General features: G+C 44.7%; 3 protein-coding genes across 4 annotated transcripts in view; 1 reads left to right on the forward strand and 2 right to left on the reverse strand.

The window, feature by feature from the left end:
• Positions 1-406: 406 nt before the first annotated feature.
• Positions 407-7,299, reverse strand: LOC146182274 (uncharacterized). The gene is made up of 7 exons (XM_084577343.1): positions 6,886-7,299; positions 6,720-6,786; positions 6,422-6,590; positions 6,251-6,342; positions 4,900-5,088; positions 2,546-2,791; positions 407-1,355 (listed from the first exon to the last, which is right to left on the reverse strand). Exons 1-7 carry the CDS (start codon positions 7,074-7,076, stop codon positions 1,200-1,202), a joined length of 1,110 nt encoding a protein of 369 aa, XP_084433469.1. The 5' UTR covers positions 7,077-7,299; the 3' UTR covers positions 407-1,199.
• A 25-nt stretch (positions 7,300-7,324) lies between these two features.
• Positions 7,325-11,122, forward strand: LOC146182275 (CDAN1-interacting nuclease 1). Its single transcript, XM_084577344.1, has one exon. It carries the CDS (start codon positions 7,464-7,466, stop codon positions 8,319-8,321), a length of 858 nt encoding a protein of 285 aa, XP_084433470.1. The 5' UTR covers positions 7,325-7,463; the 3' UTR covers positions 8,322-11,122.
• Positions 10,194-21,317, reverse strand: part of LOC146182276 (uncharacterized) — a 31,221-nt gene continuing 20,097 nt past the window's right edge. For both annotated transcript variants that reach the window (XM_084577341.1, XM_084577340.1), the window contains 6 exons: positions 20,975-21,025; positions 19,735-19,825; positions 17,648-17,727; positions 17,030-17,081; positions 16,684-16,760; positions 10,194-13,659 (listed from right to left, as the gene is read on the reverse strand). In XM_084577341.1, the coding sequence (XP_084433467.1) occupies positions 13,354-13,659; positions 16,684-16,760; positions 17,030-17,081; positions 17,648-17,727; positions 19,735-19,825; positions 20,975-21,025 (657 nt within the window). In that variant the 3' untranslated portion in view covers positions 10,194-13,353. The remainder of the gene's footprint in view (positions 13,660-16,683; positions 16,761-17,029; positions 17,082-17,647; positions 17,728-19,734; positions 19,826-20,974; positions 21,026-21,317) is intronic.

Here is a 21,317-nt window from a genome sequence, read left to right on the forward strand (position 1 = left end):
TTATACTCTGACTTCAAGGGTATTATGTGATGTTAAGTGCTCCTGTCTGCATCTCCTCTGCAGATTCTTGTTCACATACATCCGTTTGCAACTCGCTTACGCTTTAATCGTATAATTTGCACCTCTATTATACATATTTACGGGGAAAAAAAAACACCTGACACAGATATCTACAAAGCCCCACTTTAACCAAGTCGTACAGACATGCTTGCATGGCCTAACAGTAGCGTGTCTTACTCCTTGCCAAGGGGACTGGAAGGTTTGATTTCAATCTCACTCCCCCCCCAAACCCACCATATGAAACTAGAAGACTGAGTTGGCAGCTCCTGCAATGTCATTAGGCCTCGTGACATTGCACAACCGACCAACCAATCAGCACAAGGTAGGCCACCAGAAGTGTCTGCAGTTTCGTCCTAAAACAATGTAGAACATTTGTTTTATCTTGGCTATACTCGCCATTTAAACATAGCATAACATATAACGACTGTCGCACATAATATCATGCACAATGAATGACGATGTATGTCTCCGCTTTGTGTCTATTGGCTACATGGATTGATAGATGCGTTTATTGAATGGAAAGGCAGAGAGGTCGGCCAAAAAGTTGAGCATCTGGCCTGGTACTCACCTCCAGGTAAGGTAAAGAAAGAGGGTCGTGATAGGTGATGATGTGGAACAGGTATGACATAAATACACAGGCACAATAATTTGTCTCACAAGCGCGAGTCCAGTCCCGTGTCGCTCAAGAAACTGGCAAAAAGCGCACATTGCCTGCAGAGCTTTCCGCTTGTCCGGCTAAGCGCCAAGTAGTAAATCCTTAGAGGCCTGCTGTCCAAACGCTTCAAGGAGGTAGCTAGATACCTTTTGTCTTTCCTATGGCACACCAGCTACAAGCCTCTTGCACTATTCATCACGGAGTTCCTTATGTCTGTCCATAACCAAGGTCAATGGATCCTTGCCCGCATGCGGACTCGATGGAAATAATTAAAGCCCGCCCACTGCACTGTCTACTGGCTAGTCATAAACAGCAGAACACACAACATATAATGACTGTCACACTTAGCAATGCCACAGGCAATGAATGATCATATCTGTCTTCACTTCGTGAAGTGATGTGTCTACGACAAACAAACAAACAAACAAACAAACAAACAAACAAACAAACAAACAAACAAACAAAAAAACACCAATCAGGTGAATCACAACATTTCGCTCTGTGGAGCGCTTTCTTCTTGTGTGCTGCTTTTAGAGTCCCAAAACTTTTTGAGCTTGTGAGGCGGTGGTTCCCGATCTCCTCCTGTGGCTAACATCTGTTTGCTGACCTTGGCTATTGTTGTGTAGCTGCAACCGGTTACCTGCAAAAAGGAGGAGGGATGACCATTAACCGCTAGTTAATTATATTATCACTTTGTATAAAAATATGCAGACACGTGAGTCAGCTACATCAAACCATCTGCAGTTTTAGGAACGTTCTTAAGAAACATTAAAGAATGCAATGCATTAAAAAAGAAATACTACTCCAATGTGTGCCAGGATCACAAATACCTATATACTTGGAAACAGGTATACAAAGTAGCATCCTTTTAAATATAAAACATCATATCACTGGCAATTTTTTGCTGTTGCTAAGCTGATATAAACAAGCTGAATTATCCATTTCTACTTGTGATAAAGACAAAGTGTGGTTGCACGCACGCGGAGGAGAGAAAGAGGAAGTAAAAAGAGTACAGAACAGCTGTAGAGTAGTCAATTGCTGCGTTACTGTTTTGATTTACGATACAACACTACTTTCACACAGTAGCAGTGGTAAGTGAAGCATATACTAGTAGAAACATATGCAGATAGCAACCCAAGCAACCCATGCCAAAAAAATGAAATATGTTACAAACAGAACATGCAAAGCATAAATCACTAGAACAGGCCAAACATTTCAAGATAAGCAGGATGAAGCATGGTCTTTACATAAGGAATAATTGCAATAAGCAGTTCAAATTTCACTATAGTCAGACAGCCATAGTGACTTGTCTTAAATGGCTTATTACAGTGGCTTTTACTAGTCAGTAGAGTTCAGTTCCATTTTCGACAAAGCTTTTTGTTTTTACTATAGGGACAATATGAAAGCATCGTAGCTTGCGATTTCTGCTGTACAGTAACATTCAAGATGTTAACTGCCTTACACGCTTGGCAACCATCTGCGTGCAAATGGCTCCCAAGACTGGACAACGCACCTAAGAAAAATGAAACATCCTTAAAGCCTAGACATACAGAATACAAGTGCAGTATGTATATCCACAGCCAAAAGTTTATCAAAGGCAATAATAGTATCAAGCAGTAGTTTATCTTGGCTAAGCATTAACACAAAGAAACATTAATGAGCACTCATTTCTTATCACAGCAGTAGTACATCTGCTAACCAACCCAGTACACAGTCTGATATCAGCTACGTGCAAAGTTCATGAGAAAATTCTGTTAGTCCTTTTTTTTTAATTACTTCTATATTATGTACTTTCTCAGCTCACTGCTGTCCACATCCATGAAAACATACCCAGGAGATGAATTTGTAGCAGTTAGTTGAGTTTGGTCCGCTGGGGGTGAGCATCTCAGCAAGCACGCGGCGGTTCTCAGTCTGGCCCAGCTGTGAGCGCTCTCGCCACTGGCTGACGAGTGTGGCGTAACGCCGCGCCAGCCCCGCGCACCCTTGCTGGCAGCATCTGTCCTCGGCCAGCTCGTCAAGGCTCCTCAGCTTTCCCAATGCAGCCTTGCCCTTGGTTCGTTGAATGCGTCGCCCTTTCTGCACCATATTTATGAGTAATCATGAATCAATATCAGCATCAATGAGCTGCGTTCACTGCAGCGCAAGGGCTTCTTCCACATCCCTCTTATTAACCCTGTCCTGTGCCAGCTGCGGCTATGTTGTCCTGACAACCATTTTCCTCTTGGGGTCCACCAGCCCCTGCACCGATCTTGTTTCCCGTGCATTCTCCTGGAATCCACTCCATTACACTTAATGGTCATCAGTTATCCTACCTTCACATTATGCCCGCCCTGTCCACTCCCATACTTACTGATTTTTACTAGGGTATGGTTACCTCACATCTTTCCTTCACCTACTCTCTCTCTTTCTTCTTTCCTTCTCTCTTCGTTCTCTGTCTCTAAATGATGCATCTACCCTTTCCTCTATGTTACACCTAGATTATTATGTATAATGCATGCAATATCTTTTTGCACTATATAAGAAGCTTGCATGAAGTGATGCATGCTGGGTAATCCGTCATGAAGTTGTCGCTGGCAGCAGCAGACGGCGGGCAGCGCTTTTTACAGAGCCTAGATTTGAGCAAGTGCCCTGTCGTTTTTGACGGTCCACCGAGCAAACACGCGGCTTTTTGTGCGCTGCCCTTATGTGCGTGCAATTGTCAGCAGATTTCTCAGGAATGCACGCCTCGGCGCTATGCCCGAAAAATCGGCCGCGCTAAGAAGAAATGCAAAACAGTGAGACATGGACCTGTCCAAGTTACGCCTGAACGACTGACCGCAGTATGCGTTTGGACATGGCTGCCCGTCGACCTTGCCGACATTCATGATTTCTTGCTCTGGCGAGTAGTTTTTTATACTTGCCCGGATTGACGTCGATCTCGCGTGTGTTGGCCCATGCGAGCCATTCGCGCTGGCGTCGCTGGAGGGATCGTTTGCCTTCTCACATACATGAAGACATATTTTTGGAATTGTGAAGAATCGGCAGTCGGCCTGTCCAAATGTGCCAGCATCATCTGCGCGCACTACGCGGCCACGTTGACAAGGCTAGTGTGGCAGTGTCGTGTGGCATAGTCTGCTGTCAGCGACAACATCACGGCGGCTTACCCAGCATGCATTGCTTCATGCAAGCTCCTTATATACTAGTACTAAACAAGGAAGCGAGACCGGCAGGTGTGCCATCAACACAAAGCACCATGGAAGCCATTCGTGCTCTATAAAGAACCCAAAGCATTATTAGAAGTGTTACTGATCACATCACATCACATACTCACCAGAAAACCAAGTTGTGTGGCATCGTGGTACCTCAAAAGAAATAACGCTATATTCACCTTCTGAATAAAATTCAATTTCCCATTAAACAAACGCAGCAGTTTGCAAGTACAAATAAGGCAACGGAAAGCAAATCATCGTGAATCTGATACCTTTGAAAGCTTATTTCGTTGACAAGCCTATCCTAGTTACTACATATTACAAAATATTAAAAAATATGAGTCCAGTTTATCGGTTTTTCTCTTCGGTACGTTCCTTTATCATCCACCAAAATGCACACAAAAAATATAAAAGATTGTGATTAGTCCCACAAAATATGGTAATAAGTATTCACAAGAACTACACAGACTATGCAGCACATTAACGTAGCATTTTGATGCTACAAAACAGCAGATGCTAATGCTTTAAACTTCATAAAATACACATGCCTTTTGCATGCTCTTGCTCATGCACTAAAACAAACATTTTCACAGCAATGTTTACAGCATGCACAAATGTTTGCAAAGGACACATGCTGAAGGTGTGGATGGATATTGCATGCACCCTTCATGACAAACAACAATTTAACTAATATGAGGAAAATGGAGGCCACAAATAATCAGTCTCGCAGATGGACCGAATCAATGTTGATGACATGATCTCTGCACATCTTAGACATTTTCACACCTTTTGGTTTGGCTTGGTTTATGGGGTTTAAAATCCTTAAGTGACTCAGGCTAAAAGAGACGCTGCAACGAAGAGCTCCGGAAATTTCGACCGCTTGGGGTCTTCAACGTGCACTGACATCACACAGCACACAGATGCCTAGGTTTTCCCTTCTATCAAATGGCGGGGCTTTTCACACATTTTAAATTAAGATTCAAAACAGTCTCTCACGCTTGGCTCCGTCTTGAGATACCGGTGGAGAAAGTTGTTGGAATAGAAGAGAATCTTCTGCGTCGCTCGCTCGCACAGCTTCAATTCTCTCAAGCGAGGCCGGTGCTCGTTCACGAACTGCTCAAAAGACTCACTGTGCTTCTGGCCATTGCCCATACCCACTGCGTGGCTTTTGCCAACACGTTTCACCTGCAAAGGAGATTGATGCCTACGTTGCCACAACGTGGTCAAACTCTTGGCAGCAGCACGACAAAGCAAACATTCTAGCATAGGGATGCAATGATATTCCGCCAGAATATACTTTAAAAAGGCAAAGAATAGAAATAACAGAGGACTCCGAGCCATTTTGTGTCCCATGTACTAACAAAACACCCAGAAAATAAGATTAGGCGACTTGCATGTTCAACATGTTCAGACACAAAGCGAGGCACACATATACACTCAGCTCTTAAAGTCTGGCTCCATCGGATGGGGGTCATCAGTGATTCGAGCAGAGGTGGAAAGGTAAACAGAGGGAAAGAGAAAAAGCGGATGGTGGCCTGTTTTACATATTGCTATCCAAACTGGAGAAATCGTTATTTTTCTCGATCTCGGGTTTTAGAAAACGTGTTAATAGTTTTTATTAAAACTCACTGCGAAACTGTCAAAATGATACAGAAGAAATGTGCCGAACACCCCTCAGACTTTAAGCCCTTGCACATACTGTTACAGCAGGATATATTACTTGCTGTACATCGCACCTCAAAATTTCTTTGCAAATGTAAAAGGTGGAATTTTTGAAGGTGGAAAATTTGAAGGTGACACATGGGCTGGATGCCACTGTGATTGAAGGGCTCCAGATAAATTTATACGCCCAGTGGTTCTCTAGCACATACTGACATAACACATCAAAGAGAATTTTCGTATTTTGCCTACGCTGCGGCTGGGATTGAACCTGGGGCGAAGGCCAAGGCAGCGCTGAGCCACTAAGGTGGGTCAAAGCCCTTTTTTCCAGCTAATAGTATGGTCTTTTCTAGAGCAACTGCTTGTGTGCACTAGCATTTCCATAAGCTCCTGCCCATCAAGTTTTGTTAACAGTTTAAATATGCACTTCATAAATATCATGTAGGTAACCATATTCAATCAATGTTTTTACTCCCACCCCTTACGTAATACCCTCAATGTGGGGTCTTTAAGGTAATAAAATGAAGTGAAGTGAACGTCACGCAGAAGGCGAGATCTCCGCAGTTAATTATTCTATATCTCTACATTTGTTCTATGTGGTTTATATCCTAAGCCATTAACAGCAATTTGCCGTTGCAAGGGAGAGTGAGAGAGAACAATAACAAGGAACGTGATATGTCGCACTCACTTCCTCCCAGTTGTAGCATTTCTGCTGCGACAGTTTCTTTGCTTCCTGGAGCAGCTGCAGCAAATTGCGAACTTTCTGATCCGAACCATCACCTGTGGAAAGCAGCTGCAGTTGACGCCTATCTCAATGCAAATCCCTCTGAGAAAACGTGTTCACATACTGGGCACTCACCGCTAAGGTACTTTTGGATACACGCACAAGGCCCCCGCGGTGGTCTGAACTCCGGGCAATAAAGACGTTCGGCGTTCGGGTCATCGTACCCCTTGGCGATGTTTTCAGCGAATGCCTTCGCATCGCCCAGATATTTTGTTTTTTCCTCTTCGAATGCTTGGTTGTTTTGCTGTAGAAGAAGCAGGAAACAGATCAAAGCAGACATGATGATCGGAGGATAGCGGTTACGCGAAAAAACCATGCAATTAAGGATGTCGCGCATATGCCCGCAAAGAGCCAACACGCCTAATTAACTTACAGCCTCTTTGTATCCTACGTCTAGAGATGACTGGAGGCACACGGCGCAAAGAAGTCTACTCGCACCTCTGGAGGACAGATGTAAGGGATGTTTTGTCAACGAGCGGCACTGGAGCGGATAATTAAATAGCACGAAGAAAAGCGTAGCATGTCAATGAGTTACTTGCCTAATGGGGACTCCGCATTTCTTACAAGTATTGGATTCCTTACGAGCTGTTTTCTTCTTCGTTCTGGCGGGCAATCTCACGTCTGGCGAAAAAGGTATAGCAGCCCTAACCGTTCTACCGGTTCTACTTTTTATCTCTGCAGTGCTTGCTGCATGGCTTGCCGGTTCGGGTGCCGCGAGCGACGTAGCCATAGTTGTGGCTCTATCACTTTCGTGATTTCATGAAGTTTGTGCTGTTTGGATGGCAGCGTCTGTGACAGAGCAGCCAAGAAATACTACTGTTTTTTAAACCAGGCGCTTCATATTTCACAGCTACTTCAAGACACACAGAGTTCGGAAAGCGGCCGCACGGAGACACAATCAGAAACTACAGAAACTCGCACAGCTGAATCAGCCGCTAAACACTTTCGTATTCGAGAGCGATGGCTGTTGAGTTGAACCGCACCGCAGTATCGAATTTTGGCGGATTTGACAGTTTCGGCTTCATTGTTTCACGCGCTTCGTTCAAAGGTTTGCATTGGTGAAAGCTGCTTCATTTGTGAGTAGTGTGTTGATGCTGCGTGAAAAGTGCAGTTTGAAATGAAGCTTGACACCTACGATGCGATCGTGCGAAAGCTGCACACGCTGAATTTGCGCAGTTGTTTAGCTGAGGTGCGATGTTGTTTTCCTGACGTGGATGTAGTCACCCTTCGCAGCATCATTTCATCCGAAGCCCAGCGAAACATAAAAAAGACGTACCATGTTTTGGTGTCGCCTCCAGTCGCGGACGAGCATTACAAATACTTTAAGATGTGTGCCGATGCGTGCGAACCGCCGGGTTATCTCCTGCGCTACGCCGACGAACAAGGTGTTTCGCCAGCACTCATGGCGCGCTTGATCGTCGAGAAACGTTATGAAACGGAAGCGGAGCGTCCATCAAAACAGGCTATTAGCCAGATGCTCAGAAACAGCGCCAGCATCCAGGACGGCGCACTGGCGGCCGAAGTGTTCTTATGCGTCGTGAATGACAACACCTACGGTCCTCTGGGCGACGCGATGAAAAGTGCAATCGGCCTTGAATACGAAGTTCACCTGAAAACACAGCTAGAAACCATGGGGCTAGCTTTTGTGGACGAGGACGTGCTCAGAGAACGCGGATTTGACAAGACTCCTGACGTCAAGTTGGAGCTGCCGATTATAGTGGATGGAACCGTCGTGACTTGGGTCGAGAGCAAAGCGCAGTTTGGCGACCCCGACTGCCACAGAATTTACTCGCGCGACCAATATCAGAGTTACTGGAATCGTTTCGGGCGCGGCCTGGTGATATATTGGTTCGGTTTTGTCGATGAAATCGTCGGTAGCCGTGATGAAGGATTCATAGTTCGCGACCACATGCCCAAGGATGTTGCGCGAATGGAGGACTTATTCAGGGTGTCTCAAGCTGACACGCAGTTATGACATGATGCAAGCTTACTGCGTCATTTCTGTGTACAGAGTGCAGCTTGATGGCCGGCAGGCTTGCGATGCGCGCGCGCTTTGGCTGTGTCCCATGTGTGCTAAAATGACGTCCATGCATCCTATGCATTATAATTAGACATCTTTAGCATACCGTGTGCTGTGTCACCGTTATTTTGGGGGTGCTCTTGAACCCGCCCATTGCCAGAGCGGCAGGCGTGCGCGCACCTGCCGAGCACCTGGCGCCCTTACATCGATCTGCGCATGCGCACTGACGGCGCGCGGGTTCCAGGTAGCAGGCTGTCATAACTAATGCTACGTTAAAACAGCACTAGAACCACGGACAGATAAAAAGACACACACATAATTCCTATTTGTCCGTGTTCCTAGCGCTGTTTTAAGAATGTCGAACTAACTCGCCCAAAATCCACTTTGTCATGACTGCATCATTTACTCCTTTCTGCTCCAAACTGCTTTCCCTGCACCTTAAACTAGCTGCAAGGTATTTTGACCAAATTTGGCAGAGCAAATCTTTCGCTGTACAGTGGGCCCATTGCATTGCCTACAAAAAATACTACTACGTAGTTGCCTAACTTACCTTGCATACTGTGAGAAGTGCAGCAGGGCGGTTGCATGTTGCACGCATGGTCAGAACAATGGTTGCACACTGATGGCAGGCAGAGGTATAATGCATCTTGCACTGGGCCTAATACAAGTAAATGTTTTAGAAACTAGTAAAGTGTGGAGCGTAATAAATGTTTACTCGCAAGTAAATTAAGATGAGTCAAGCGAATGGAAGGAATTGTGAACAAAATTGTTCTGTGCGCTTGAAATAGCATTTTCTCCCAGCCTTTTGAATAGCCAATGGTATGAGAAGTGAAAGCAGCGATTGAAGGGGACATCGCAGACTATCATAAGACGCTGGGAAGCTCGCCCAGCGTACATGAGTTGTTCTAATGGTTCTGCTGTACTGTAAGAATAGCAGGTACTTCATTTTTGAGCCTTTCTGTTAATAAGCGTGCCAAGCACACGTCAGACAAAAGAATACCTGAAGTGTTATGCCACGAAGGTGCCAATCACTAGAAATGTTCTCACGAATGTTGGAAAGCTGCACAGGGCCTATTTCCAGTGTACTGAAGTTGAGGACGCTCACAGCGAAGCATGAGGCACCATCATCGTAAAGCAGCGTGAAACAATACATGAACAGGAACCTTTCTAGAAATAATTCAATTGTTAGACAGTGCTTGTCTCGTCTCCTGTTCCGCTTCGTCTTGTGTTTTGCGCTGCTGTATAATTATTCCATTCCAACTCGCCCAGTTTTCTGTTCACATGAGGCAGCACTGGCGCAAGGCAGTGAAGTAAAGAACCTGAAGGAGAAAAAATGCTGCCCTTCAGCGTTGCCTGTCCTCTCTGGTGTCATTACTCACCAGTGCCCAAAAATTTTCAGCGCAAGTGTTGGACAAAATATATATGCATGAAAGAAAGAGCAGAAATGTGCTGCTCATTGATATAAATTCCAAACTAGTGGCAGTGCTTCAGCGCATCAGTGTGGCGAACTCTACGTTTAAATCTATTAATTTAAACTAGCCTAAACATTTACTCAAACTTCTGTTATGAAGTGTAAAAGCAATCACTTCGTTTGCCAATAGTGCTTCAAATTGTTGCTCACATTACTTTTTATCAGAATCTGTGCATTTTTTATCACACAGGCAACATTTTGCAGTAATCACATTTCCTTATGACAGTGTCATAATTTGGATATCGTTGCAGTGACATGGTCATTCAACCCTTTTGGAGGAACTTGGTACTGGTAGCATGGTGGTGAAATGGGTTGAAATGCAGGGTGTTGGTCCAAAAAAAGCAACAAGGCCACGATTCAGGTATTCAAACTCGCACTGCACTCAACAATAACATGCATATGGCTTTTATTTAAAAGGTATACATATCTACATAAAATGCAAGGGAATGTTAAAAGAATCAACTTCAACACGAAACGCAATTGTCCCACCACATGAATCGTACTGGGAACAAGAGATAACATAGCACCAGGCCAATCAGCAGACACACAGATAGCATACTCTCTTTTTTAGCAGCCATCATGGATGACAATATGCTCTAAAGCTGGCAAGAATTGGCCATGACATTTGAGACAAGTGCTATAGTTGCTGAAGGAAATACAATCGTGACCCAGCTCTGAAGTGAGAGAAGTGCTCGCACTACTTTTAACCATTTACTTCAGTTCGAACACAGACATGCATGTAGACCTACACCACGACTTGCTTTCAAGAACACTGGATCCACTTCACTTGCCTAAAGGTGCGCGACACATGTATGCTTATTACTACTCACTACTCTTCACGGGCAGTTTTGCAAGTATTGTGAAGGCAGCTATTGCCCATGCATTCATCACATATATGGCTGTGCAGAGTCTCAAAAAAGCAAGTGCCACTTGCAACATGCAATGTATTTCGTGGCGGCGCATAGCTACGCAAGTTGTTCCAAGACAGCTTTCCTGTGAGGTGCTGCTGGCAGACAGAAACAATGTTTCCCCACCAACTGCTTAAAGCAAATGGCAATAATCGAAGGCCTGCAGTGCTTACACCCTAAGAAAAACAAAACAAGCTAAGTAGACTAGGCAAAGAACATGACTGCACTTGTCACCTGGGAAGACATCTTGATGTGAAACAGCCATAAGCTGAAAGTTGCGTCACAGTTATGTACACAAGAAAGCATCAGCTGTGTTCAAGCACATCTTAATATTACAACTTATTAACAATTATAAAAAAAAAAAAAAAGACAATAAAGTGAGCTTCATAACATCTTTACCTTTATGTACATCCTCTTTTAAACATCTTAACCAAACACTCAAAAATTGTACAGACTAGCCAAACTATGCAACAACGCACCACACCTGTGAAAGGAATGAATAATATACATGGCTGACGCATTGTGCAGGCCTGCTGGCCCAGAGACATACATTTTCCCAGCATTCCGAGACTATCAGTGCCATCATCATAGGTGGAGCTACATGACTGACCAAATCGCTGTGTACGCTGTGGACTATGACATTGCAACACTCGCTCACGTGGACGAGCCGGATAAAGCAGCACGGCTGAAATCCACATAGCTGCGTAACTTGGCAGTCCGCTGGCTACATTTCTGTCAGACATATGGACCCACCTAGTGAAGCTAGCCGAGGCAAGTATGGTACACTCCCTAGTGGCGAGAACGTCGAGAGGCAAGCTTGCATACAGATGTCTTCAGCTAACGTCGGCATTCCCACTGCTGCTACAAACACGGAAGTTGCAACGTCAGGATAGGCAGCTAACAAATGTGCGTGTCAACCGGCACTGACCGTCAGCAGCCAAACAAGGACCACTAACCATTGAACTTAAAGCTGCAACAGGCCGTCAAATGGAGGAACCGATACGCTAGCAACAAGAGTCCTATCAACAAGCTGTACAAGAAGAAAAAGAAATGCTCTTTAACAGTGTCAAAACACTAAGCCTACGATCAACTACCATAAGATTTCTCCAGAAAACATTCACGCAAACACATGTACATGGAAATCCGGTAAGGTGACAAAAATAGAGGAGGGGGCGGTATGGCACGCAGAAGAACAAAGCTGGAAATTGGCTGCATTTGATTCCCTGAACACATAAAATGTAGCTCCTTTCCCACGTAACATAAGCTCTTTAGAGCTTTAAGAGTGGTACACAGCTGGGAACAGGCATCCTCTGCATGAAATATTTACTCACACATGTTGCTAACTTAATTAGGGAGATTCAAGTAGCTGAATGCGATGAACCACACTCCACCTTACGACAAGATAATATGCAATACTTGCATTGTGTTCAGCTTTAATTCACATGTCAGCTGAAGTAAGCTGCGACATCTTGTTGTAATTGCAGAAGGCATCGACATGATGCTCCCAAGCCTATGGTCGGCCCACACTTGGCCCTTGCTAATATGGCCAACTAAAACTCATTGGCCCGACTCCAGTGGTTCGCTGGGATTGTGAAGTTTAAAAGTGGACTGAAAAAATTGTAGAACTCGTATGGCATCACTGCTCTCGGATATATAGCTTGATGCCCACGATTGCAAGCAAGCCCAAGCACTTCATACCATTCAGTCCATTAGACATACATATGCTCACGATTGGCGCCATAGTGAACAGACAGTGGCCTGTGAAGAGTGCAAGGCTTACAATGGATGAGCTCGTGCGAGCCACAAGATATGCCAACTCATGCTCATACCCTCCCCGAAGAAGCATATAGAGCTCAGAGGTTCACTTGTGTAAAAGTGTGGCAGTAGACCAACTATTATGATCCCCCCAAACGTTTGGTAGTAGTAACCTTCCCTTATCACCCCAATTGTTCCGCAACACAAAAGTGAAATAAGCCAAACTCTTAACCTGCCAGGGGCTTGGTAGTAAGAGAATGGCTACTAATTTTGTTCACACACAACACACTGCTTGCAGATGTGTCCACTGGCAGAGTGCAAGAGATTCGACAATACGGCTTCATTCCACAAATAAAAAAGTCACTTCAGCTGCGGAGGACATGCGAACACGATGCAGTAGTCAATGGTACTCTGTTCAAACATCCTGTACTGTAGGCATGGCTATAGATGAATTCTCTGAATCAACTCTTCAACTTCTATCACTCACCAGGCCACAGAGGCAGTGGACTACTGCTGCTGCAGTCTGATGTTACGGATAAACCATTGCCTTCTGCATTTCAGATATTTGGGGACAGCTGTAGGTAATGCAAACTCAGCTCAGCACTCTTAGTGGCGTTTGGAATACCATGAAAGTGAAAACGCAAAATCGAGATGTGAACTGTCTCCAATCAAAGGGCTGCATAACTTCCCAAAAGAACAAACCCAAACCGCCAGCTAGTTCCAGCTGCAGCCCATGTTGAAAGACAGAAAGGCAATGCATAAATAGTACAGCGACGCGTGGAGGGAGGTAGGAGTTGGCGGTAGGCAGAAAACAAAGGTGCGTGAACGAGCGTAAAAGAGTGTGCGCATCTTCTCAGCAGTTCCCAAAGTCCGCAAAGTTCGCAAACGACTCCGTGGTCGAGCCACCTGCTGTGCTGGCGAAAGGGTCGTCGTCTGCTGGCAGGGGTGGAGCGGGAGCAGCACGTGTGGGTCCACTTGCAGACGACGCACCACCTCCCCGCGAGCTCGCGAGATGCTTGGGAGGTGCCGGTCGTGGTGGCGGTTGTTTGCCCTTTTTCGGCGGCAATGCAGGTGTCGGACTTTCGGCGCGTGCGGACTGCACAGGTGCGAATGGGTCCGTGCCGAATGGGTCGGCGATGGCGGCAGCAGGGGCAGACGTCTGCAACAATTTTATTCTAGGTGAAAAATCTGCCATAGTGGAGTGGAATGTCCTTCCAGACAGTGTTGTGAATGAACTGAGTTCCCTAAAATTTAAACAGGTATTGACTTCACCTTTATTCACTTTAATGCATGTTTATTTTTACGTGTTTATTGTGTTCACAGGTGTTCACTTGTGTCTGTACTTTATGCTCCCAACTTCATTTTTTGTGACCTGTGATTACTACTTGTCTCCACCCCCTAATGCCCCACTATGGGGACCTTGGGTGAATAAATGATGATGACAACTACGACTGGCTAACTGTGCTCAATGTGGACAAGGTGGCGCCACTGTTCAACAACTGCATGTGCGTGCATTTTTGCCAGAATTAAGGCAGGCAGAGTAGTATTGGGCTTCAAGTATTTTCAAATATGATTATAGTAATTGCACTGATGGCCCATACAACGACCAGTAAACGGTGAAGTGCAAAACTGTGCTAGTCCTCAAGGCATTACTGAGTGCACTGCACTTTACCAGGGCCAAGAGAAAACAAGAAATCACAACACATACCACCCACATATCTTCAGAACGCAAACAATTTTCTATCAGGTCAGAAGTGCAAAGCATAGACCGAGCGAAATCTCTAATTTCGACCATACAATTATTATGATGCGGATTTAGCCATAATATGAATCCTAAAAATGTCCCAAACAGAGCGCATCATACTGCCACCTAGCACCTTTGTCGCTACGGTCTATCTGAATCGTTACGCCGAGACGAACGCGATACCTCATGGCACAGCTTCTGAAGTTGAGGAGTTTTTCATGCACAACATTGTTTTACGGCACGGTGCCCCTTCATACATCATTACCGACAGAGGGACGAGTTTCACGGCGCAGCTCATTGACCAGATCTTTCAACTGAGCTGCACGCTCCATCAAAAGACCACAGCGTACCACCCGCAGAGTGACGGCCTCACCAAAAGATTGAACAAGATGATTATGAACATGCTGTCAATGTACATAAATGTGCAGCGCAAGACTTGAGACGAGCAGCTGTCATATGTGACCTTTGCATACAATACGGCTCTGCAGGAAACAATGTGCTTCATACTATTTCGACTTGTGTACGGACGTGAAGTTAAGAGCATACTTGATGCTACGCTCCCATGTGCACATTGCACGACAGCCGAGCTCTGATGCACACTGCTACAACCTCCACCACCGAAACGTCAAGTATCAACCTAATGTACAAGTCGCAGTGTGGACACCAGTCCGCCGCCAAGGCATGTCTGAAAAACTCCTTTCGCGCTACTTCGGGCTTTATCGAGTGCTACGCCGAGTCAGTGATGTCACTTATGAAGTCATCCCAGATGGCGCTGCCCAACCGAGACGTTGACAGCCCTAATCCGACATTTTGCAAATTATGCGACTTAAGCCATAGCATCAACGTTAACATATTGCCGCCAGTGGAACATATTGTCACGTACACGGTGACTAAGGATACCAATGATAGCAGGTGGTAGCCCAGACACAACAACACAGTAGCACAGACGCAAACGTGCAAGCGACACTGTCGTCCTTTTCAACTTCGTCCTCCTTTCACACCTCAGTCATGCGCCACCTGGCAACGCTAGGTGGCAATATTCTTGTTTCCCCTCGTGTTATTTTTTCACGCAATTTCTTTTTCTTTCCCCCGGAACGGGGGAGTAATGCCACCTAGCATTGCCAATTAGCGCCTCGCTAGACAAGTAAGGATGGAGAAAAGCTGGTCGTGCTTGCGTATGTGTGCTGCTTCCAATGTTCTCCTTTGGGTTAAACCCCCCTGGTCACAGAGTATGTGACAATATACAGTATGCTACAGTTCAAAATGATGTGAACAATTTTTCAGCCGAGACAGATGATACAAACACTCAAATCCTTAGGTGTACGTCAGCAAAATTCCAGTGATGAAGACCGAAAATGGGCTACTTGGTGGCAATGAGCAAATACAGGTCTGAGTAAACCCGCAATTTTTTTTTGGCCAAAAATGGATTATTTCGAGTTCCCTAGAACCCCAGATGCACCTGCTCTGATTGACAGGCTTCACTGCATCATACAAGCAGGTGGTGATAGTGTAACAAGCCTTCGCGCCTTAATACTGCACAAAAGTTCACCTGCATTTGGTGTGAAAGACCTTTTTTTTTTTCAAAGATAACCGGAGGATCCTGAAAAGAGAGAAAGCGTGGCAAAGCGCTAAGTTTGACACTGTCGGCGCCCTGCACCACTGGGCAGCCGGCAGACGTCACGGGGAATACACAAATTCACACGGTTTGTCGCATGCTCTGTCACAGCTTGTTCACCAGTATTTAGGAATTACGAAGAAACAATACTGCCATTTCAGCACAAAATAAACTCACCGAATAAATAACATAATTTTTGCATTTTAGTGTTCCAAGTTGGTTTGCTCTGGATCGTACAAATTTTTCGCATGCCCCGAAGAATTCACATCACTGATATTCTACTGCACTACAGCACTTCTATTGAATCTGTTAGCAAAGATGACAGAAGTTTGGAGATGAAAAGACTAACAAATGGTGAAGTGACCCTCCCCTCTTCCTTTTCTGCAATAGCATCATTGTTCCCATAATCTTTCAATGTATACGCCCCATGCTGGACAGCATGAATTAGCCCTGAATTTTATGAAATCTGTGTCCATTAACAAAGTGCGATTCGCCCTACAAAAGCATCATTATGGCTGATCCCCAACAGACTCCGAGTATACTGCTAAAACACCGAGCCAAGCCATTACAAAGTATTTTGTTCATATTAGCATTTAAAAAATAATTAAAGAAGTTCACCAAAGTAGCCCTACCAATTGCGAAACTAGATTTGTGTCCTAATTATTAATTATTACGATTAATTTTAAAGTGGGTACAAGCTGCTTCAGCTTCTCTTGTTCAGTCACGCTGAGAAGACTATGCAGAATCCAGGAGGACAACTCGGATTTCTGATAAAGAAATTTTATGCAAAGCACATAGCAAGTAAAATCATGTAACCTACTCACCTCATCGGGACCAGGATTTGCAGCGCCAAATGCTGCTTTCCCCGTCCCAAATGGGTCAAAAGGATCTTTGGTGTCAGCTGCACAGCAACAAACGAACCAAACTTCACTTTTTAACGGCTGAAATGGTTATTCTCACAGCTAAAAAAGAAAGCGGCTCGACAAAGACCAGATATACAACAAAACAAAGGAAACAGTAGCCCTTGCTTCCAACTGTGCCAAGTGCTAAGCAAGGATTTTCTGTTTTTCACATCAATCTTCAGTAATGTCGTCGGTCAATGCAAGAGGAAAGTAAGCTTCAATGCTAGCAATGGCCTAACCATTTTTTCGGCTCGGAATCGTAGCTTACCGACAGGCACTTCTGGGGCGTCCTGAAAGCTGGCAGCAAAATAGTCCTCGTCCTGGAACACAACATTCACTGAATTATAAGGGCTGTTTGGTAAAAAAAGCTAGTTTTTGCTACCATCTCCTTCTTCCTTCCTTTTCAGTTAGAAGGAAGGAAAAAAGAAATGGTTGCAAAGACTAGGGCTACAAGCTAAATGTATGCACCTTTGTACAGATTCTGGGTGTTGTAGACCATAATTATACAGGAAGGTCAAGAAAGTACAGCTTGAAAAAGCCAAAACAACAACAACAACAAAAAAAAAGTCTCATTTCAAGCACCGTCTGCTGTAATTACTACGCTGGTCAAATGAGGTATTCGTAGACATTCTTTTTGTCAAGCCGGTAAAAAGTGGTGGTAAGCAAAGAATACCAGAACAGAATTTTACACCACAAGGAATGAACAGAACACTTTTAATTCAGTAATGCCTTATTGTAACTGAAAAAAAAAAAAGCGATTCATGCGGCATGGTTATTTTCTGGCCAAAGACATTACGCATATCACGACACGACACACGCGTGCAACTCCAAGCAACTGAACAGGGCGGCATTTCCCAAATCGTGTGCAAATACAAACGACACATACCTTCGTCTCGGAACTGAAAGTGCTCTTGAATGGATCCCCAGAAAAGGGGTCCTCGGATCCACCGCCTTTGAATGGGTCAACTGCAGAGAAGGAAATGCGATGATTCAAAATGCGTGCAATCAACCAATAGAACGTATACTAAATGCTAATTTAATCTAGTAGTATACAAAACAAATTATTTTTATATTATAACACATTTCCAACAAGTATCTCAGCGTTACAAATCATCCAAGCAATGACAACATGAATCAACACTCATTGTTAAAGGCATCGTTACCCTGAAAATCCAGCACTAGCGCTGAGAGAAAAAAATCGCAGGCATGGCACTCGCAGGTGATAGACGGCAGATGGCATGGCCAAGCATTGACAACGGTTTATGTGACTTAACGAGACCGCATGATATCAAAAAGTTGCAAGGAGCTACCAACTTTGGTTGCTTACTTTGACTTAGGAAGGGGGAATAAGAATCAACTTTCTAGTGCTCTTGGATTCCCAGTCACACACGCTATCTCAGGGCCATGCAGGCATGTGCATACGTTTAGGTTGAACCAGGCCTCTATATGTCGGGTGGTCGCCTAACAATTGGTAGCTGGATAATGCGGTAGCTTATTACTTTATTCTAATCAGAACGTGTGATATTGTCAGAAATCATGTAGGAGGGCGCTACAATATATTAGAGGCACAAATTAAGGAAATAGTGGTTTAAAGACTACAATTATGCGAACAAGGAAGAGCAAGGAAAACAAAAGCCAGGGCCATAAGCAAGTTAGTCTCTTCTCTTTTTTTTTTTGCAATACCATCAACACATATAATACAGTCGAACCCGGTTATATCGAACCTGGATATATCGAATTTTGGTTATATCGAAGTCACGGAATATCCCCTTGAAAATCCCATGTAAAAGTATAGGAAAGCCGCGTCATATATCGAACGCGCGGAAGGAATGAGAAGGGACAGTTCTGGACAGCGCCGCGCCCATTCTCCAAAGGCGCGCGCATCTGCAGTTATCGTTTCCCGCGCGCCAACACATGACGTTTGCAAGCCATGTGCGTGGGTGTGCCCATCCTTTTGCCGAGCTCTCTCCTTCAGCACGCGCTACACATGCGCCAAGCCAGCTCAGCCAGTTTTCAGACAGACGTGGGACGCTTTCTCCAGCGTGTGTTGCGAACCCTCTGCGCGCAACGGCTGACGTGGCTATGGCGCCTGCGGACGTTAAGAAGCGGCAGCTCTCTTTTTTTTTTTTTTTTTTTCGAGTCATTCTTTCTTATCGTTGTGCTGTACGCGCGACGTAGCGCAAGATATGGCGGCTGCGGACGTTAAGAAACGACAGGCTGCTGCATTTTCTTTTTTTTTTTTTTTTTTTCGCGGGAGCTGCTTATCTTTGCATGTATGAATCAAGGGAAGCACGCCGTCAGCTGCTGCGATCATGACGCCCGCCCCAAGCGCGGCGTGATCAATCGAACCGGACTTGTGCAATCAAGCCGTCACGGGAACTCTGCCAAGTTCACTCCCCGCCACCGGAGGAGCTATAAAAAGATAAACGCGTCCTGACGTTATCGCTGCGCAACATCTTGGCACGCTGCCAAGAAATGAGCTGTGGATGCGACGACCGAAACGGAGTGACGCGCGCCATCGGCATGCAAGCGAAAACACTCGCGATTTTCTGCCGCAGCGACACAGAAACCTTGTTTTGAGCTGCCGCGGTGGCTGGCTCGAGCGGCGAGCGGGACGCAATTCCAACAAGTTGGAAATTTTTCGCTCTGTCGCTGCCACTTGTCGCTGAGGTCGCTCAATCGCTTGCATGTGAGCGAGCGGGCCTTAAAGCATTTTTTTTTTTTAAATTCTCGGGCGCAAAAGTGGAGAGAGAGTTCATTATGCGAGTGGGTTGATTGCGCGGCAAATACGGTATCGTTTTTTCGCATCGTAAGTGCCGTCACGAGCCAATTTCTGTATATCGAATTATCGATATATCGAACTTTTTTGCGATCCCCTTCGAGTTCGATATATCCGGGTTCGACTGTATATAAAATATTATAATACCATTAACACATTGAAAATAAACTTGAAAGCAAACTCGGTGCCCTCACCAGACTTGAAAGGATCCTCCCCACCGAATGGGTCTCCCAGGAACCCATTCATGTCGTTGAACATGTCTTTGCTGCTCTTGAACGGGTCATCCTGAAAGGCAATGGTGGCCAAGCAGGCCCATTTTATCCAGCGCAAGGTATTTTCTCTACCTGTGTTACAAACTGCATGTATTTGAATAGATATAACTTTCACTTAAGAATACAAAATGCAGATGGCACATTGCTAATATCACCAACTCTGGAAGCAACCTACTCAACGAAACAAGCCAGGAATTTCAATGAAGTTATCATTACTGCAGCCGGTGGAAAAGATCTTGAATTTTTACTATTACAACCCCTCTCACTCAAAACAGCAAAAATCTTTACTGTGTTGTTGTCCTTCCCATACATCAGCTGTTGGCGATTCACGGTGAGGATGCTCTCTGGTAACTTAACTATTCGTTAAACACAGTGCCAGTCTAGAAAAGAAACAGAAATGCCTTCCATCCTGCTCTAACTATCCCAATATGTGACGATTATTTCTAGTTATCGCACTTTACGTTATCATGCTTTCGACTTTGTCCACATTTCATGGAAGCACGACGTTAACACAGAGTAAGGTAGTTTATTAACCATGTCTTTAGTATAAATGAGGGAAATGAAATACGCATTCAGTTTCCCACACAAGGAAAAATGGGATTGCATTTTCACTGTAGTGTACCATGTTTTTACTTTAATGTCAGTTTACAACAGAAAGCAATCATGTTAAGTTGGCTTACGCAAGAATTCAAAAGGTGGTTGCACAGTGTGGTAATATAAGCATGGTCCTGCTAAATACAGACTTATTAAGATTTAAGCTAGTTAAGAGTAGCTAACTTGGGATCAATGTTAAATGTAAATTAAATCTCACAGGAGATGAAAATAATATATGCACGCACACTGTCACGCACACCTTGGGGGGCAACACACAATACAGCATTACTGCATTTATATGCTTAGCATGCCAAGAGTGGTGGACAGCTTCGCGAATGCTGTTCATTAATGAGTGATGTCTCACAAAAACCAAAACTAAAGGAGACTTGAAAAACCCTCACAACAATAAAATCTAGAGACTTTTTCGAGTAGCTCAAAATATACTATTACACGTTACACGACTAAAGAACAGCTTTCCGCTTAACATACATAAAGTAACTCTTCCGTGGCTCCCATGTGTTTAGGCCCATTGCTTGATAATTTCAGCGCGCAGAAGTGCACTAGTTACCTTGCCGTCGTCGTCAGGTGCACTCACAAAGCTAGTGGGACTGCTTCCTTCCTGCAGGAGCCAGAACGGAGAACCAAGCAAAAATAAAAAAGCAATACAAACAAGCAAAAATAGAAAGCAAGTACAAACAGCCCACTTGGGTGACACTCTCCCTGCCTGCCGGTCCCGGCTGCCACAAAGGTTGCACAGAAACACAAGCATATTATGTGGCTCTGCAATATCCTTTGCTACACTTGCGACGATGAAGTGATTTTATAAACGGGCCTATTTTCTTCAAGAAGTCAGAGCATAGAGAGCCCAGACCTCTCCAATCCACACGTTTAGAAACTTCCTTCTTTATACC

The sequence above is a fragment of the Amblyomma maculatum genome, chromosome 8 (genome assembly GCF_055883805.1).
Source record: "Amblyomma maculatum isolate TAMU_Amacu chromosome 8, ASM5588380v1, whole genome shotgun sequence".
In the NCBI taxonomy this organism is placed as follows: Eukaryota; Metazoa; Arthropoda; class Arachnida; order Ixodida; family Ixodidae; genus Amblyomma; species Amblyomma maculatum.